Source organism: Rissa tridactyla, chromosome Z (genome assembly GCF_028500815.1).
Source record: "Rissa tridactyla isolate bRisTri1 chromosome Z, bRisTri1.patW.cur.20221130, whole genome shotgun sequence".
In the NCBI taxonomy this organism is placed as follows: domain Eukaryota; kingdom Metazoa; phylum Chordata; class Aves; order Charadriiformes; family Laridae; genus Rissa; species Rissa tridactyla.
In genome coordinates this window covers 18,341,872-18,362,092 of record NC_071497.1, presented here as the reverse complement: position 1 = coordinate 18,362,092, position 20,221 = coordinate 18,341,872, and the positions used below count along the sequence as shown (strand labels likewise).

Here is a 20,221-nt window from a genome sequence, read left to right as displayed (position 1 = left end):
TATTGTCATGTTTCATCTTTGTTACCTGAAAGGAGAGGAAAAAAAAAGGAGGCCACATTTCTTTCCCGTTACAGCTTTGGGTCACCTGCAGCTACATAATTTTTATTCCATCCATCAGATGCAAGAATGGAAGGTCAGTTGACTGGCACTGATATTTCCCAGGCAAAGTGAGGGCTGGGGAGAGTAATGGTGTTGCCGGTAGTGTATCTGTTTTCTATTAAGCGTGCTGAGATGAAACAGCAAAGTATATATTAGAGATGGCGTTCTCTCCTGTCAAAAGGCAGTGATTGCTACATTTAGCTCTTAAATCAATTCAGAATCTTGATGGAGGCTTGCTGAAGTCCCACAAATAATCAATAGAGCTATTTTTATCTCTTAAATGAGTGAGGCTTTTAAAAATAATAAAGACATCTTTGTAATGACCAACCAAGCTGTTCCAGAGTTAGGTCAGTTGATCTGTCTAGTTGGGGGTAGTGAGTGAAAGGGGTTATTTAGGCATTGCCTTTGTTCTATTCTGCAGGTTTATAACCCCAAAATAAAATTGCAAATGTTTCTGGCAGTCATCCTCCAGGCACAGATGGCTTTCCTCCCAATTTTGGCAAGCCTGATTTCAGTATAAAACTGAGCAATTATTAGAAAGTGAAATATTGCATGATATAATACCACTACCGCCACCATCAACATCATGACAAATGGAGCGTTCATTGTTTCTGGTGCTGTGTGAGAGAGCTAGTGCCACGGCGTTACCCCTTCCTCTAGAACCTGTACCTGTGCTGCTGGTGGTGGTGCACAGACAGAGGGATGTAACAGAGCAGATGCTTTAGCAAGAAACTGTGGCCATTTTCTCATTTGCGTTGGCTCTATATTTCAATGCAAATATCACTGAACAGGTGGCTGATGAGGCCCCCGTGGACTGTTTACAGTAAAGGTTACAACCAAAATCGATAGGCCTGAGATGCTTCTAATTCCATCTGGGAGATGTTCATCTTCCATCTGACTGTTCCCGCTCTGAACAGCAGCATCCTCTTAACGCTGCAGTCATCGGGGATGTCTCACTCAGGTCAGCAGAAGGTTTCTCCTATTTAAGCCTCCATTTGTTCTTTACGTTCTCTTTTTTGTGCTGCACTGGATCACGCAGTAATGTTGATCTTGACAAGACAGGTTGCCAGCATTAAGCATGCTGAGTTTTGCCTACTGACTTGACACCTGCTACTACCGTTCGGAAGGCTGAGGCTCATCAGTGCTGCCTGGGGGTTGTCCAGATCTTTTCAGCTTATCGCTTCCTGAAGCAGGAGGTAGTGATGTTACATATCATAGCTGACATTATTGGGTGTGATATATGGCCTTGTAAAGTTGCAAACGAGGAGAGAGGAAAACTGGTGAGGATTCATGTTTGCACAAACTGAACAAAATGAGCAAGTACCCCTGAAACTTCCTTGAAAAGTACTTTGTATCTTGGCTGAGATTTTATCTTAGAAATGCATTTTTGCAAGTCTTAGTGGGAAGATCCGCATGGATCTGCACGGTCCATATATCTGTGTTTCATCAACCTAGTTATTAAGTTTGTATTATTCTTTTTAATGAAGGTAGATGCTGTTGCTTACTATATGAGGCAAAATCGCTCTCGTTGGTGTCTTTCCCTTGGGCCTAATCGTCACGTCTGGCGTGCAGCCCACAGCAGCTGGGCAATGAGTAAGCAGTACTGAATCCAATTAAAATGGTAGTAAAGCGTATATAGCAGAGGGCATCCATGCGTTCTTCTTATGGTGGGGAAGAACTTTTTCGATAAGAACAAAAGATGAGAGAGAGCGTGCTTCATACACATAATTTACGGTCAACAGGTATGCCAGAGAGGTAGGGGCTTCCGTTGGGCGGTGCCTCCCTCCCCCACCAGCATTTGGGAGCGACCTCTTGCTACCATGTGATTTGAAGGAGTACAGGTGATTACCCCAGTGCATTCACGCACCAGCCTCTCTGGCATAAGCGCCAGCTACCTGGAGTGATAGACTGCTTTTTTGGCCACCTGAAATGGATGGCCAGCTGTAGAGACAACAGGAGCAGGAGAGGAGAGGAAAGATGAATGATGGCTGCGCCATCGGTCACAAAAAGATGTTGGAGGCTGGTAGTGATGATGGGCACAGAGCTGGCGTTAAGTCTCTGTGGCCACCTGCACCACCATTCAGGTGGCTGAGCAGCAATCGTTAGAGAAAGGACAACCCGAGCAAAAGCGCTGGCCATCCTGGGCACTGTCCTGCCACGTGCCAATTCAGTTGTAATGTCTGGCACTCCATGCTGTGTCTTGCTGGTAGCCACTTGTGTCTCCTCTCTCTTGAGCTCCCCAAGCACCCGCTGAGCTTCTGTTCACTCACATCTGTCTGATCCCCTTGGCACCACTCAGCCTGGGCATTTTGCATGATCCCTTCTGCTGCCAGGTGCAGCCGTGTGAGGTGGCCAAGCAGCAGCGAGCCCACCACCCAAAAAGGCGTAGACAAAGGATGCTGTCCTGAACAGCTCCGCTGTGCCGGCCTAACTTCCCTCGTTTTCTGGAAGCTGCAGCCTGCAGGTTGTATTCCTCTCTTTTTGTTGTTGTTGTTGCATTATTCCTAACTTCTTTCTCTGACTTGCACAGAACTCCTGTCTTTCACTTTCTAGGAGCTGTGAATGTAAAGGGGTAAATAGCAGTAAGGGCGTTTTCTACTCAGAGATTTCCAAAGGCTTAGCCAAAGGAGATGAAGGATGCTTGCTAGGATCGCTTGGCAGATCTGCACCATAGCAGGGAACAGCAGTCAGGTCGGCTGACTGATTTCTGCGCTCTGCCTTCAGCATGGCAAAGCGTGTGCTTTGTAGATCAATAGGTGTTTTCTTATGTATGGGTAGGTAGATCTTGCTCTGTAAGTCTCTTTCGATGAGGCACTTGAGTTTCTGATTCACTTGCATGCCTTTAAAGCTCTTACTGCAGGGGAATCTCAAATCTTTTTGTTACCACTGTTACGCAACTCAAATCAGTTTCTTCCCTGCTTTTTTTATGGTCCTTTTGTTTTTCCCAGGGTAAGAAATGCTGATTGTGGTGAGAAGGGCTATTTGCTGAGTATTTGCAGGGTCAGTTCACGGAGGCTGCTACTTTTTCTGGTCATGCATTTTTCCTTATGCAGTAGTTCACATTCATCCAGCTTCAGTTTTTAGTTTCCTTACTGTTTGGTTAAATGCGATTCCTTCTTACTAAAGTTACTGTCTTTTTGAAGAATAAGTTATTTCTACATGTTTGTAGAAACAAAAGAATTTAAGATAGTCATGTTTTTTTATGGCCATTAAGTTTTCTGGTCTTGCTTCATGCATAACACAGACCAGTGAATTTTGTCTGGTAATTTTCACGTTAAGCTTAGTAATTTGTGGATCGAAGTGCAGCTGTCGAGTATGAACACAACCCATCATGGTATAAAGAAGGTTTGTAATAAATGAATATAACAAGATCTATCCGTTACTGAGCAGGCTTACTGTGCCGTGGGAAAATTCTGACATGGTTACGTACTTTGATTTTACTTGGAGTTACGCTGGGGTTAGCTGAACATACAGTGAGGCCAAAGCAACATGATGGGAGGTTTTCTAACATGGAAGAGCTTCCCTTTTGATAGTTATTTACAGGTGTGCCTACACAGTCGTTGCTGTTGCTGTTGAATTTTTCTCAAGATCAAATCTGGCCTTACAGGTTTATGGAGTTCACCAGGAAGTTAGCTCTTCCATTTAGGATTTTTCATGTGATTTGTATAACCTTTCTGCAACTTATAAGCTGTAGATAAAATAACCTGGTTACTAGGGTATTATGGCAGCTGCCACGTAATCATTTCCTTAGCCAAGCAGCTATTCTGTATGCATTTCCACCCAGACTGTGGGTTGTTGTTCACTAAATGCTAAAAATATCACACAGCAAAAAGCATAGCACATGATGGTGTCTTCTTGTTGGCTTGGGTAGACTCGGATAGCCATAGCGGAAGGTACTTGGCACAGAAAAATCAGACTTTTCTGTCTGATTTTGAATGATCATTACTTCCTTAGCTTCAGAAACTCCTTCATGCCAGCAGCATGTTTTTTACAAAATTAAATGCCCCTATGTCAAGCATCGGGGGGGGGGGATGGCATATGAATATGACTATGACTACGAATATGTATATTTATATGTGTACATAGGCTTTGAATGAATAACTATAATAGTAGTAGCAACTATATTGCACTAGTATCCAGATGTCCAGCTTAGAGGTGGTTCACCTTTGGGCTGCAGTGTAAAAACAGAAAAACTTGTTCCAACTAGGAAGGCAAAATTTTGATGTCTATATACATTAAGAGATCATGGGGTTTATTTATATTTAATCAGAATGCAACAAAGAAGACGGAACACATAAGTAACCAGAACAAGTTGTCTTACATAGGTATTTGAAAGCATCAACTTCAGAAAGAAAAATCAGAGCACCAGAGTATCTTGCATAAAGTTATATTTGCATTGGTCTTAGGCATGCAAGAAGCAGATTAGTTGGGGGTTTTTTGAAGCTTGGAAGAAATCTGATTACTCCACCACCTCAATAGCCACGAGTCATTGTGTTAGACCTAGATTACACAATCTGCTCTTAAGCGTTTGCAGGGCTGTATTTTATTAGCATTTCTGCCAATATAAGAACACCACCACCAAAACTTACTCTTCTTGACACCACTAGCTTCCTTCAAAAGGAGTGGTAATCATGTTTTGAACAGGGGGAACTGGAGTTCCTAGAGCCAGTTCTCTCTCAACCAGTACGGCTTAATGCAGGCCAGGTTGAACTGCAGTGGTCTACGTTGACTGAAGATCTCTCCATTGATGTTTGCAAAACTTTTATTTGGAGACAGTGCCTGTACTCGCCCAGCATCACTGTCTAGATACTCATGCTTCATCAGACACTGCATTCACAAGCATTTTTGATTAGAAAGTAGTTTCTGCACAGTTGCAAGTGAGAACATTTGCATCACTCCCAGGAGCCCAACCAGAGCTGAGTATTTGCTGAAAAGGAAATTTGTACTAAAAATAAGTGTGACCTTCTCGAATCAGCACTTTTCTAAAATTCCACTGGAACAGTACAGCCCTTTCCACCATTGTAAGAACAGCAAAAGTAACATTATGTTTGAATAATTACCTCCTAGTAAAAAGCTGCCTTTGGATGCAACTTGAGACCTACTAGATGTTACTTTATTGGCACAGGCATTGATACACTTGAATCGTTGACAGGTCAAAGTAGACATTTTGCATTTATTTTGTAAGAACTTGAAAACTGTTAGCACTAGATCAACACAGAATTATGCTTTTTTTTTCGTTCCCTCTTTTCCTCCCCAGAAGCTACCCGTAAGAATGACAGAGAATTTCATATACTTAAAAACCCACTAATCTAGCCTTTGTTAGAAGGCAGTATGTCAGTTTGTCAGTTAATTCTTTCCAGGTAAAAGAAAAAAGATCTGACCTGATAACATGTACATAAAATGACAAAATAAACATGCTGGGCGTTGTTTATTTTCCGGGAAGCTGTCTCCCGTATATATTTACACGGAGCGGTACTCATGTCTGAATGAGAAGTAGGGAATGATGGTGCAGAATCACCCACGGGAAAAGTTTTTCAAGCTCTAAAGTGGAGTGCAGCGATATGTCTGCAGTACCGTAATACTCTCCTCATAGCGTACACACCTTGCTAGATGGTGGATGATGTGCTGATAGGGAGTAACAGAAACCAGCTAGTCTTATGCTCCGGAGTCTCACTGTGAGCCAAGTGGTTTGAATTGTCAGCCTGCAGACTGATACTGTGAATGAATAAGGTTCAAGTGGAAGAATTGGATTGCTTGATAAGTTTCTTCCCGTTAAACTGTTGCTCCTCAAGTGTGTTTCAGAGAAGACTTCTGCGTTAGACTCTAACAATTTCAAGAAGGAAATAATTTCATTCTGTTTCTGTATTAAGGTAAGGCACTTTGTCACTTTGCATTGTACTTACGAGGGCAAAATTTTAAAAGTGGCAAAATTACATTTCGAAAAATTGTAGAGAGAGAAAGTACCCCTTTAATGTGTATATTTTACTTATAATTCAAACCTTTTGAGGGAAACTGTGTTTCCAAGTATTGTATTTACTTCTGCTGCTTATTTCTACTTTGGGCATTCCTAAGGGCCCCAAATGATGTTTCACTGGGCATGGAAACAAATAGAAAGAAACAGTTCCTACCCCAGAGAGCTAACAGTCAAGAGAAAATGTAAGAGGTGATTAAAGAGACAAATGGAGGAAACAGGTAAAGAAAGTGTCTGCAGGCAGACATAGCTATGTCAGTAATCATACACAGCTATCGGCCTAACCAGTGCTAGATGGAAATGCTTCTCTTGGGGCTCGTATGTACTATCTTCTAGCATGCGTTCTCACATAAGGTATAGTAGACAGACAGTGTCTGCATTGCATTGTATTTATGCTTGCTATTTTTATCCTTTGCTATCTGTCTGACACTTTGTTCAGTTAAGGTGTCAGTCATTACCTTACATTAGATTTTATTTTTTCTAGTGTCAGTCTAACTCGGTCTCCCAGTTATTTTGTTAATAGAAATAGAGAATCAGCCAAGTTTCCAATTTATGTGTTTGAATAATAATAGGCAAACACAGAGTATAATAAATCATTAGTCCTTATGGACTACATTGGCCTGCAACAGAGTCCCTATTCCAATCCAGTTATAGGAGCTGAAATTTTATTTGAAAGCAAATATCTGATAAGGCAAATTAATTATGTGACATTTTTCAGTTGGGTAAAAGATGAGGAATCAGCTGTGTCTGTGAAATTACAAATGAAAATGCAACACAAGATTTCTTAATTTTTTTTTGGCATCGAGAAAGAAGACATAGGTATCTAATATTAAATGGTGTTGCAGAAGGGCAAGTTAGCACTTTGTTTGCCAAATTAAGTTTCAAAGACTGTGTAGGTTATGAAGTTTGACTTTCTGCCCGTAAATCTTGAATGACTGACAGGCTACTGTAAAATAGCTTTGTTCAAAAGGAATCTTTGGCAGGCAGCATCAAAGGTTTGAAACTCTGGAAGGGATGAAAAGAAAACCCCACTTTTACACTGATTTACCCTGCAGATCAACGTCTGTGTGGAATTTGCCTGGGAATTATGAGCTATTTACTGTATTATGTGCTGTTTTCTTTCACTGTATCCAAAGGTCCCTGTGGCTCCTTTTATCTTCAAGTTTTAGGGATATTTTTGTACATGAAATGTGAATGAGTGAATGCGTCAGTGGAACACAGGGAAAAAATGCTGGGTTTAGACAATTCTCTTCTCCCTTACTTTATCACAAGTTGGAGTATTGGTTTTATGGCATCTAAATTTATGGGTACATATTTTTATGGTAAAGCCCAATGACATGTTCTGCATGCTGCATCAAGCTCTCTCAGTGTTTCTTCACTTGATTCACAACTCTGCAGGGTATGAATCAGTCGTGTAGTATAACCCTTAATCTCTTTTAACCAGAATAATGTAGTGCAGGGGTTTTTTTTCATTTATGGTGTGTATCATTGTGTCATCATCTAATGATGTAAACCAAAGAAGGGGAAAACAAAATATTTCCTGAAAAACTCTTGTCAGCTGTCGATCAGTGCAGGAGTTGAAGTTCCTTTATTGCATATAAGCAGAAAATTCTTCGTAACTCACAGGTACTAAGTCTATCCTCAAGCAAGATGTTGCATTGCTGGGGTATGGGCTAAAGGGACACTGGCCTGGTAGGGTAGTGTCTGCTTAGGAACATGACGTACCTCCTCAGGTACGGTGAGAGGCTCGAGGAAAAGTAAAGCTTCCTCTCCGTTCCATCGACTCTTTTTAGCTTTCTGTATGCAGTGAACCGACAGAAGATGCTTAAGCCCTTGTTTGTCTTCCACAGGGTGAAGTGAAGAAGTGAAGCCTCCCAGCTGAACTACTATGAGGTCAGAAGCCTTGCTGCTATATTTCACACTGCTACACTTTGCTGGGGCCGGTTTCCCAGAAGATTCTGAGCCAATCAGTATTTCGCATGGCAACTGTAAGTATAAGAGGACAGAGGCCTCCATTTGCTTAACACTGATCAGGGGACTTCAAAACAACAGTATTTTGTTACAATTGCAATGAATAAAGTTGTTTTTCTTCATGTGTCCCTTATCAACCAATTTATGGTCTCGGATACTAACACAGGAACGTGACTTTTTCGTATTGACTTTTGACTACTGGGTGGTAAGCTGCTGGATCTTCCAAAACCATAGCCTTTCTCCTTCTCAAAAAGAGATGCTTCAATAGCATAATCAAACCAAATATCTTGCTGTATCCAGCAGCAAAGGAAGGAAGCCCTCCCCTCCCTGCCCCATAATCAAAGTGTCCCTTACCTGACTTATGAAAATGTAGTTCTGGATAACCAGTGAAACACCTCAAAGTATCTGCCATAGCACACTAAAGTAACTGAGCTCTGAAAACATAATTTGTTGATCTAATACAAATCACTGAACATGCGTCTTTAAGCTCTGATGGATTCTGGTTTAGCATTAGGCACTTCTTGCTGAGCTGGAAATGTAGCTAAAAACCAAATCAAAACAAAGAATCTTTTGTAACAGAATCTCTCTTCTGCAGTAATTGGCAAACTCTCCAAAATCTAGGGTAACACGGACAGCTGCGAGTCAGTATTGAGATTTGCTGGCTAAACAGGTGAAGAGCTTTCTGTGCATTTCACCATGGAAGTCAGGCTTAGCATAACTGATTCTTTTACATTTACCTCAACTCAATTACCATTACTGCAAAGAAAAGTCTTCTGAAATCCCAAAGGTTCAGATGTTTAGAAGAAAGTCTTCAGCACCTGGGTCTGTAAAAGTACGCTAAGGAGTAGCGAATTGGGAATGAGCAGGCTTATGTTTAAGCCCACTTTGTGTCAGGAATTTGAATTTAAAGTGAATCTCTTGATTGTCCTTCCTTACTGTGCTTTGGGGTGGCCTTGGCACCCGTAAACTTGTCTGTCTTGGGTAAGACGAAGCTGAAAGACACACTCCAGGGGTGCACTTGATGTGCTCCAAATGCTAATAGGCGTCTGGAATACAAGAACAGGGCAGAACTGCTCTGAAGCAAACCCTGCTGAAACACGTCTAGTGCGAACACAAGGTCTTCAGCACCAACATTTTCACCCTCCAGAAGGGTGATGCTAATAGTCCTTGCTAACGCAGAAATAGCCAGTCTTGATCCTTTTGGAGAAATAGGGCATGGGTTAACTTCTTCCTTTGTGCCATGGCATGCTGAAATGCATGTGAATGTACATGCCCCCAGCTCGTGGCTAGATCCGTGAGTTACAGAGGAAACAGTATTGGACAGAGAATAGCTGTACAGTTAAACCTGGCATTTTGCATGTAGGATTTGGCCAGAAGGATTAAGCTTCTGAACGTAAATCCTGCCTGGGCTGTTTTAATTTGTTTCTCCAAGAGTTCTCAGCATCTGATTTGCAGGGAAGTTCCTGTTCCCATGCAGTTTTATCACCAGGCTTTCTGACGCATAGCACTCTTAAGTGCTTTGCTGAAGCCATGGTGTGAATCAATACTTTTACCAAGCTTAACAGGGAAGACACTTTTAGAGGACAATAGCTGAAAACACTACAGCAGTAGCTGAGTTTCTGAAGAAGTAGACTCCCTCAATCAGCCCCAGGTTTCTGGGAAAGTATATTGATGGGGAAAAGGCTCAGGCATAGCTAGATGCTAGTCGGCTCTGTCTAACACGTGCATGCAGCAGTTCTGCACTGATAATGATGCTTATCACAGGTTTACCCTCCTCCTGTCTTCTAACTGTCATTTTGTTTACTTAACTGACTCCCTGGTTTGTCCGTCTAGATGTCATGATCACATGCACATTCGAAGTTCTAACAGCAAGGTGGCCCTTGGGCAGGAGTGTTCACTGTTGTTACAGGTTGTACACACAGATCATCTGGAGAGCAGCAGCACACTCCATGTATGCTGAGGTCTCACAAAAAAAATCATGGTAATAGAGTGAATAAATGTTCTTGCTGACTGGTAGCACTTGGGGGTAATTGACTTGTTGATAGCATAAGCTCAGTACAGGGCTTCCAGTCAGTAAGGTTATCCAGTTGCCAGAAGAACTGGAGTTTCAGACTGGTTGCCAAAATAATATGCAGTGATTTTCATTTTATAAAGTTCAAGTGGTGGTTTCCCACCATTTCTCAGAAATCCCCACAGCTGTTCTACGATGGCAGTCCAATCCTGTAGGAAACCCAGGGAGCTGGCACTTTGAAACAAGAAGAGCCAAGTTTTTTGCTTTAACCACTACCAGTCCAGTCATTGTGATGATTGATGGGCCACTGTGAAAAAGCTTTGTCCTGCTGCACACACTTTGGCAGCCAGGAGTGAGCATTTAAACTCTGCAAGCAGTGAGAGAAAAACTGTGAGAAAGTGCTGTGTACCGAGGTGCCAAGAGCTCCAGAATAGCTTTATGGTCTAAGAAACCTCACAATTTTTGTCTTCTACAAAGGTGATGACTTTCTACCTTGAAGTTGCAAAGACTGTAACCTTGAAGAACTTGCCAGCCCTCTGTGCTCATGCCTTCCAACCCCAGGCTGTGGTGGCAGGGCAGAACAGAAACTGCAAGTTTTGGCTGTAGCTTGGCCCCATAGTGCTCCGTGTTAGCACGGTTTCAGTTTGTGATTCTCTTTTGACCCTGTTTTTTTTTTCCCTTCCTGCAGATACAAGACAGTATCCGGTGTTTGTGGGTCACAAACCAGGGCGGAACACCACGCAGAGGCACCGGCTGGACATCCAGCTCGTCATGGTCATGAACAGGACACTCTACGTTGCTGCTAGGTCAGTAGTCCCCTGCTTGGCCGCTCTTCCCTTGCTGCTTCAGAGGAGGAAGGAGAAGATGAGGGATATTCTGAGTTCTCTGCCGGACGTATTATTTTTAGGATTTTCTCACTCAGAGAGAGCTTAGCAGCCTATTAGTAAGACATATTGGAAACTTGTTAGTCAATGAAGGTTCAGTTTTGCGAGGTGCTGAGACATTCCTTTCAGGACTACACACCTCTGCTTTCAAGTCCAGCAAGACGGGAGTTGCCACAGAAATTGTACAGCCCCATGGAGGAGAGAGTCCATCCTCATCCTGTAATTTTGTTTGTGCACACCATTAATGACATATTTTAGGGAACAATTCTGCTGGTACACAAATGCATGTTCAGACAAGAGTTATTAAACTGCCACGTTGCCATTTTAGGCATGTTTTTAATATGTTAAGACAAAAAAAAGAGGCAAACATGTTTACTGCTATTCTTTTGATGTACTCGGCAAGGTTAAGTGAATTTGGTGTCTGGATTTTTTTGGGGAGCTGTACTGTGCAGATACAAGCACACGCCTTTTTATAGAAGTTGCATATAGAGCCACCCATTCAGTTTGCATGGCCCATTATGGCACTGTCAGCTTCAATGGAGCTTCACCGACCTATACAGCTTCCAGCTTGGCAGAGGTCAGACATTAACACTTCCTCTCCCTGTCTGTTGTTGGCAAAGGAGACTGGTGATCTTAGAGTGGGAGCTGCCTGATGGACACAGGATAAATGCAAGAAGGCTCCAGGTTAGCAAGGATGGGTATTCCATCTTGGGAGCTCTTGGACCCAGATCCTGTTTGGGACCTCCCCGCAAGCTGCCCCTCTGGTAGCAGCTTGTTTCCTGCTGGTTTTCTGGTTCTTCTCCTTCATCAGAGAAATACACACCCTTCTGCGTTGCCACAGAGAGCCAGGCTGTTGCTGCAGATGGGAGAAGTGGTGGGTGGGATGGCCAGGAGGTGAAAGGGAACAGCTGCTGAACAGGCAGCCTCTCACCACCAGCCCTGTCCTCAAAGCCCTTGGCAGCCTCCGGGAGCTGCCTGGCTTCCTTCTCAAACAACCACTCCCTGTCTTCTGGGTGGTCGGATGTGTCCTGTGGTGGAGATCTGCCTGTTGACCTCCACTCGGCACCAAGTAATTAGTTGCGTTACACCAGCAGAGTCACTGAGTGCTGTTTTTACATAGCCGTGTCCCTGGCTGCAGGAAGACCACACTTCTGCCTGTTGACCTGCCCAGGCATTGCAGCCATACCAGTTCAGCAGAGCTTCTTTGGGCTTCTCACATACGCCAGTTCGTACGGGATCTGGGCAGCAGAGCTCTGGGTTCTCACTCGTGCCAAGCCCTTACGTCAAGTCCGGGCAAAGAACGTGCATCCTTCCACAGGGAGCTGCAGTGGTGTTGGTTGTAAGGCACAAAGAGTGGGCAGCCCCACAGCAAGGCCTCCCTGGGCTTTGCCTGAGCTCGGGGCTAAGTATTTTTGCTGCATTTAGTGTGATAATGAGCGGGGCGGGGGAGCAGGCTGAAGGGGTTTGAAAGGTGGTGGCAGGATTTCCTCCTTTTCACGGCTGAGTTCCCTTTGCTTTCCTTATTTGTTTTCCTTTAAATTAGGAAATCATTTGCAGTGAGAAGGTGGTAAATCCGCTTTGTGGATTTTGCTCGGCTGTATTCATAGTTTGTTCCCAGACTTGAGATTGACGCAATTAGTCTGTCGCAGTGCCCAAGCAGCTGATGTTACATCAGGAAAACCCAGCGAAACATTTTGGGATATGAAACCACCGTGTGCACGAATTATATAAAGAAGGCTAATATTTGAGGGATAGTGTGCGTAGTGGCTGTGAATATGCATTCTTAAGTATTATGTTGCTATATATTTGTATAAAGCAGTTTACTACAATGAGAGTGCTTATGTACTCCTAGGGTCTAGTGACCTACTAAAAAGAATAAAGACCTGGTCTGTTTTGTACTTACACAAGCCCCAAAAGTCTTCTTACACTTTTTTCCTGTGGTAACACAAAAACTCTTTGACATATTCTTTTCCCCCTGCCTGCGGGGCTGAGAAGCTTATATGATACGAGCTAAAATTCAAAGGTCATTTTTATCTTTAAGTAACAAACTTCAGAAAATGAGTCATCCTGTGATAACTAGTGTGAATGAAAGTTTAAAACTGCAGTACTGCATCTCCTTTAGAAGTACTAGTAAATCTAGAGACCGAAACAAATGTGTACACAAAGGTGTTTCTCAAAGAGTTTTGTAACAAGATTCATTGAAAACGGTGGTGAATGTAAATCCCTTAGCTATCGTATCAGATGTTGCTTTCATGCTGGTTTTTTTAGACCTTGAAATATAGTGATTATAAGTTTATGTTTATAGTCAATTATCTGAAAAGCGATCAAAACAAATGATTAAACATTGAGAGCTTTTATTTTGGGGTTGTTGGGTTTGTGTTGGTTTTTTTTTTTATTTGCTTGTTTTAGAAAATCCAGCGTTTACTTTGCAGGCAGTTTCCTTGCGCAGGAGAGAACTAACTCAGATTTGAGAACTGCTAACACTTTATTACTGAGTGACTGGTGTAGAGCAAAATTTCTGTCTTGTCGATTGCTTGTCTTGTCATATGGGATATGTGACTCCTATATTAGCTTTTACCAAATAAAATTTTGTGTCGCTTCGGAAAGGCTGTATTTCATGTTATCAGGCAGAGATATACAGCCAATATAAATTTGAGTAACTCAGCCAAAGCCCATGAAGCCGTGCTGTCCGAATATCTGGCTTGCAGACTGCGAAGGACCAGCTCTGGTTTCTTTTTTCTCGTGGGAAGGGTACTCCCTCACTGTCTCTCTCACACTCGCCCACCCCCGCGCTCACACACCCTTTCCCAAGTTTGCTGTGTCTCCTCCTCCCATTGTCTTGTGTGGTGGCAGCTTTTGTTCACATTATCTGTCACCCCTCATGTGTACGTACAAAATGGTTTATTGAGCCCGCGGAGCATCGGGGATGGCTCCCTCCTCATTTGCAGTTACACATTTCCAGACGATGCATGGAGTGGCCAAGGGTCATGCACAGCCGGTGGCATTATTTAAATTCCCTTCCTCCACAGGATTATGCCATGGCAACAAAACTCGGTTCTGCTGACTGGAGGTGGGAAAAACGGAAGCTCTAGGATTAAGTCAATTTGTGTTAGAATAACTTAATTAGCAGCGAGCTGTACACATACCACAGCTAGCAGATAGTAGGACTTGGGCAGCAGTGGGAAAAGGAGGGCAAGGACAATCCCTCATTGTCTGTGGTTAGAGGGCCCTCCCCTGAATTTGACAGCTCTTTCACTCTGTGCCGACATTGTTAGCAACTGTGTTTCACGTACGGCATAAGAAAATGATATGTAATTTGCCTGATAGTCTTTCAAATGATCCCGTAACTTAGCATCTGAGTTTTCTTTGAAATGTTTCTTGAACCAGAAAATAAGTCGCCTGAAGTTTTACTGGGAGCGGAACTAAGTAACTCAAGCCTTGTTCTGAATACCACTACCGTATTTTCTGATTGTCTTGTTTAAGAAAGAAAAATCATAACCACTGGAAAGCAAGAGTGAAGATTAAAATCAAGAGCTGTGCTAGAAGAAGGTTTTTAGAGCTCCAGCCGCACCTAATTTGCAATTCAAGAGATTTTGTTCCCACTTTTATATAGTAGGAGTGACAGCAACAAAGAGTGATGTACATAAAAAGGGAACTGTGCAGTAATCTATGAAGCTGATACCACGCTAATGTGTAATTTTAGTCCAGCACCAACCCTGACCACTGCTCTGTCAGTAAAGTCAGGCAAATTATAAACTGAAGCATTAAACTAATCTTGGAAGTAAATGACAGCTCTGGTTTTAGAGAGTCTGGAGGAGAAGAAAACCCACAACTCCTCAGTTTGGCATCTTACAAAGCAAACAGCCTCAAGCACCGTAGCAGACAGTAGATTTTTTTAAAAGCCAGTTCCCCACAACAATGCCACCTCTTTTCTGCACGTGAGAGAAGTGTTGCTTATTCCTCTTAGAACAGTATTTTTTGTTTGCTTTATTTAAGAGGCCAGCGCTGTTTTCCCCAAACCCAATAAAAAACAAAGCTAACCTTGAGAGCAGGGGTTTCTGAAATGGAAAACAGTCTGTATCCCACTTTCAGCAGGCCCCTCCAATGCTGTGGATCATGCTCCAGCTGCACAGCTTCCTGCATTTTGAAAAAAGCCAATGTTATTTCAAGGAAAAATGGGATGCTTAGTCCCAATTTGATGTGGCAGTTACTACAGCGTTGTGGGTTGGTGGGGGTTTTTTTCAAATTTTAGGTTCCATACAGAGATGTCCTTGTTCTCAGCTTACACAGAGAATGTTTAAAAATACCTCTTTACCTGAGTAGTTGAGTCTATTTCCTCTTTCCAAGGAGAGATTGGCAGCTAACTATAAAGAGGGACAGGTTCTCAGGAAAATGAGAAAGTAAATGCAAGCAAGAAATGTGAACTTTTTTCCGAGGAGTATTTTACAGTTTAGTTTGGCCACCAGTTTGTGAAGAGAAGAATGATTTCTGGGAATAGTTTTGTGGCTGTCAGCCTTTTGCCTACCATGTTGTCAATCAAATTATCACAGCTCAGGTTAGACACATAATTTAAAAAAAAAAAAAAAAAGAAAAAGAAGAATTAACCTCTTTTTAACCCTGAATGGCTAAATGTGGCATAGTGACTGCTAGCCGAGGAATCTGGCAAAGGCTGCCTAGGAGCTATTCCAGCTGATTTCTGGATGCGCAAAAACATCTGCATGCTGGATCGTGGCATCTGCTGTAGGACCTATAGAACAGAAATTACATGAGGCTCATCTCCTCTCCAAAATCACATTTGTTCAAATAATTGCTTTTGGGAAAGAATCTTGCTTTGAAGTTTTGTATCCTTTTTCTTTTTTTCTTAATGGGAAGGAAAACAGTTTATATATGAAAGTGCTTTTCTGGGAGAAGCAGGCGATGCTGGCAGTAATGTTCCCTGGTAAGACCTGTGATCTTTTTTTGAATAGGTTATGGATTATCTTGTGATAGATTGCTCTCTTCATAGAAAATGAACTGTCTGACTACTCCATTTGACTTTGCATTCATTTGACTTTGTTTACAGGGACCATATTTATACTGTTGACATGGACGCATCACACACAGAAGAAATTTATTTTAGCAAAGTAAGTAGCTTTTATCATCATGCAGAAACCAAGGACACTAGAACAAGCTTCAAATAAATAGGAAGATGACATTGTTTCAAACAACTTGCCAGTGCTGCTGTAAAAACTGTAATAAGCAAGTAAGATGGCATTGCTAATCATATTTGGGGAAAGCTAGAATAGCAATCATGTCCTCTGTGAATTTTTGATAAGTGATTTAGCTGGGCTGATAAGCAATCTGTGCTGAAATACAGTGAGCTCCCTGAAGGAACATCTGTCAAACATCTATTCATTTATATTCAGCAGTTTTCTATAACATCTATACTATCCCAATTAAGTATACTGAAACTTTCATCATAAAAAGCAAGTGCTATTTACATATTTTCATGCACACAAATCTTATTCACTCATGCAAGTACTCACTAAATAAAATCTTATTATAACATCACTTTGTAGATGTATTCATGTTGTCTCCATGGGAAGTTACATTCAAGCTAAAAAGAGCTTTGTCTGCATTACCATATTGTATATTAACATAAACATACTAGAAATAATCTCCCTTCATCTCCTTTGCATTGCATGCACATTGTGTAATATGTGACAAACACAGCCTTGGCCCAGCGGAAGATCATATGAATTTGGGCATGGGGTGATTTCCACTGTAGGAGGGGAGAGTGTTTCATTATAACTATGAATGATTCTGAAGATGAGTTTATGCCCAATTACTCGTCAAAAAATGAGGGCACAGGCTTGTCCAAGATGTTACTATCTTAGGCCACACGTTTTTAAATAAAGTTTTATTATAATTAAGCAGCCGACCACATTTGACCACTCTTGAAACTCACCGCAAAAAAAATCCAGGCTGGGATTTAACTGTAATTGTTCTGGAAGAAGAATGTTAGCAGATAAAGTAAACAGTGTTTTGATACGTGGAGAGGTCTCTGAGCCTGTTAGCTCAATTGAATTGATAAGAATTACCTGAATTTGATTTCTTTGGTAATCTAAAATGTCATCTTCCAGAATACATATTTCATTTAGAATCCAGTTAGGGTTTATAGTCCATAAATGTTTATTCTGATTTGCAGAACAATATCAAATTAAAAGAAGAGAGCATCCAGTACTTTTAAGAAAAGTGCACATATTTTTGAAAGTTGGCCTATTGCTGAATTCCATTGGTTTAGGCTTTAAAAGAAAGGGATAGGTTTCTAGTCTAATGAATAGATGGCACCACAAAATTAAGTGAATGCTCCACATCACTGATCTTTCATTGTTGTGGTGAATTAATCATGGAGAACGGGTGCAGAAAGCTTTCAATAAATATATGTTCAACAGCTAGTCTCCCCTAAGGGACTTCTGCTTCTGAAATCAAATGCAACAACCTCTGGGCTCTAATTGATTTCTTTCTTGATCCTTGCAGAAATTGACATGGAAATCTAGACAAGCTGATGTAGACACATGCAGAATGAAGGGAAAACATAAGGTAGGCAATTTTCATTTCTTCTGCATCTGCCACTTTAGTTTAGTTGCTGCACTATTATCTCAGACTGCTGTCTGCGATGTGGAATGGATCATGCCATTCACTTCTTGCCAGTAATTGCTTTTTCCATCAACTTACTGAAGTCTTTAATTTGCAAAAATAGTTCACTTTTAATGTGATAAAACATCACGACAGGAGCCACAGCAATATCCTGAAATACTTAAAGCACTGAGGATTTTGGACATAATGCTTGGTGTACTGATTTTGCTTACCATTGCTTCAAAAACTAGGTGCTGCTGTCCCTCCTCCTGCAGGAATTCACTTAGAATTATGTGTAACGCATCAGAAAGCATGAATGTGTACAGTTGTAGAAGGACTGTTTCTCACACCAGTTTTACCCTGCTGTAACCTGTGACTGGCACAAGTGGTATCATAATTAGATGCAGACTCTTTGATTCTTTACACCTGCTTCCCCTTCTAGTTAGAGGTACTTTATGCCAATATGTTGCATTGGTGATGCTACTGTCTTACAGCAACATAGATGAAAAGAAGATCAGATTTTTCACTCTTGAGGAAAGCCAACAGCATTCAAACAAAATTTATCTATGTGAACAATAGCAAAATCTGAGCTATAATATGAATATTATAACCATTTTTAAACCACTGTAATATAAATCAGTTGCGTCTTGCTCTTTGTCAGTTAAACATAGTTGAAATAAAGCCCAGAATATCACAGTGGCTACCAGCCAATTTCATTTTAGACCTGACAATGAAATATCATGGCATAAAAATAAAACCAGACACCCAAAATGCAGTAGCTGAAATACTTTTTATTCTTTTTCTTCAGGATGAGTGTCACAATTTTATTAAGGTTCTCCTAAAAAGAAATGAGGATACATTGTTTATCTGTGGAACAAATGCATTCAACCCGTCTTGCAGGAACTACAAGGTATGTGATCTGTTTGTGGGATTTCATTTATGCCTTCCTTGCCTTTCTGCTGGATTTATTGTGACTACGCTGGCAACAGCATGAGGTCATCATTCAGCAGTGCATCATTTGACTCTGTAGCATTTATCCTGACTTGTTTCAATGCTACAGAGCTCAGTGTTGATTGGATTTCTGAGGATTGCTTGGATTGATTACCTACTCCTTTGCAACTCCAGCACATCAGAGTTTATTGCCACTTTGCATTGCCCTCTGTAGGTGCAGAGTCCTTCAGATCCCTGCTTGTGGATGTGGTTGCTCCTCAGAAAGTTCCTCAGCTTGTCACTGACACCCACATAAAGTCATAGACTGACGCTGAGGGTTACCTCTGGGGTAGCACATTTTAAATGTTGTACTGTTCTCAATCCCAGTGCCAGTTCCAAAGACACTTGAGGGCTTAGCACAGCAAAACCTGGGCAGATTAGTGTTGGGGACCCAGAAGATATGGAAGCTTTGGAGGGCCTATGGCATTGTGTGCTGTAAAAGTGATTGACAGCACATCTCACCAGAGAAAGGTGCAGCAGGAGGGTGATGTATTCCTCACTACCTGGGGATGTACAAAGCCAAAGCATTGTTTAGAGCAGCGTAGAAAACTGTGCGGGTCCACTGATACTTGACATTAATTCCTTGACCCCAGTTTCTTCCTTTTACATAGTGTGTTGCTGTCATCTGCATTTTAACAGGGCCCGTTTATTCAAATATTTCCCATTTTCTCAGGCTTGCATCAGTATAATCTGGTATAACCCCCAACAGTGGATGTCTCTGGAGCAGCTTTGATATGAATTCACTTAGGCCCTTGGTATCCAGACTCTGCTTTTCCAGGCACTGCTATGTCCCGCAGGTCATTTCTCATCCTTCTTCAGGAAAAAGAAAATTCAGCTTTGCTAATGCTGCTTCTGATAAAGTCACGGCACAATTCGCATGCATTTCATTGGGTTCATGGTTATTGTGAAAAACAGAGTAAAGACATTAACATCCAGGAAAACTACTTCCTTAGTGGTATTTGCTGTGACTGCTGCTCTTCCTTGCTTTTTCTGCAGTGCTGCTTTACCTTGTTTAGCCACTGTGGTGGCTACAGTCTAGGAAACACAGGAAAGAAGCTCAGCATAGTCTTTTCTTTCAGTCTATGGAGGAAGAATCAAATTTGAATAAAAACACAAGCCTACGTCATGGCAACTGTGTGGTACAGGTAGCTGCTCTGTTAACAGCTGTTTCTTCTTTACTTCCTTTCCTCGCATCCCGCTCCGAGCATGCAACGAAGCTTCTCGGTCTCAGTGCCGTGTTTAGTCTTCCAGCATGGTTTGTCATTTTTTAGCTCTCAATGCCATTAATGTGGCTAACAAATCTCAACCAGTTCCCTTGCTAGAAAGCTGTCTTTTAATGCAAACACAGATTTCCTTGGCATCCTGATGTGAGGGATATAAATTGCCCTCCTTACCCTGACTGCAGGTTTTTCATTCCCCGTGGTGCATGGCCTCTGCAGGCTGCCTCAGCCGTCGCTGGGCTGCGGAAATGGATAGTGATACCTCTGGGAGTCAGCAGAAGGTGTCTCTGGACCTGGCTTTTCCTCCATGTATTTCTACATTATACAGAGAGAGCAGCAGAGATGTGCCAAACAGAAAACAGGGCTGCCCCTCCACACTGCCAGTGGAAGTGTGGATGAGCCTGGGGTGTGGGGCTCGGAGCAGGGAAAAACTGCTCGGAACTGTAACTCGTTTCCT

The 20,221-nt window shown here is 42.0% G+C and overlaps 1 protein-coding gene across 7 annotated transcripts in view; it reads left to right on the top strand.

The window, feature by feature from the left end:
* SEMA6A (semaphorin 6A) overlaps window positions 1-20,221 on the top strand; it is a 120,224-nt gene that overhangs the window by 44,674 nt on the left and 55,329 nt on the right. For all 7 annotated transcript variants that reach the window (XM_054185062.1, XM_054185060.1, XM_054185066.1 and 4 more), the window contains exons 2-6: window positions 7,921-8,058; window positions 10,741-10,858; window positions 15,999-16,059; window positions 17,456-17,518; window positions 18,363-18,464. In XM_054185062.1, coding sequence (XP_054041037.1) covers window positions 7,959-8,058; window positions 10,741-10,858; window positions 15,999-16,059; window positions 17,456-17,518; window positions 18,363-18,464 — 444 coding nt within the window. In that variant the 5' untranslated portion in view covers window positions 7,921-7,958. The remainder of the gene's footprint in view (window positions 1-7,920; window positions 8,059-10,740; window positions 10,859-15,998; window positions 16,060-17,455; window positions 17,519-18,362; window positions 18,465-20,221) is intronic.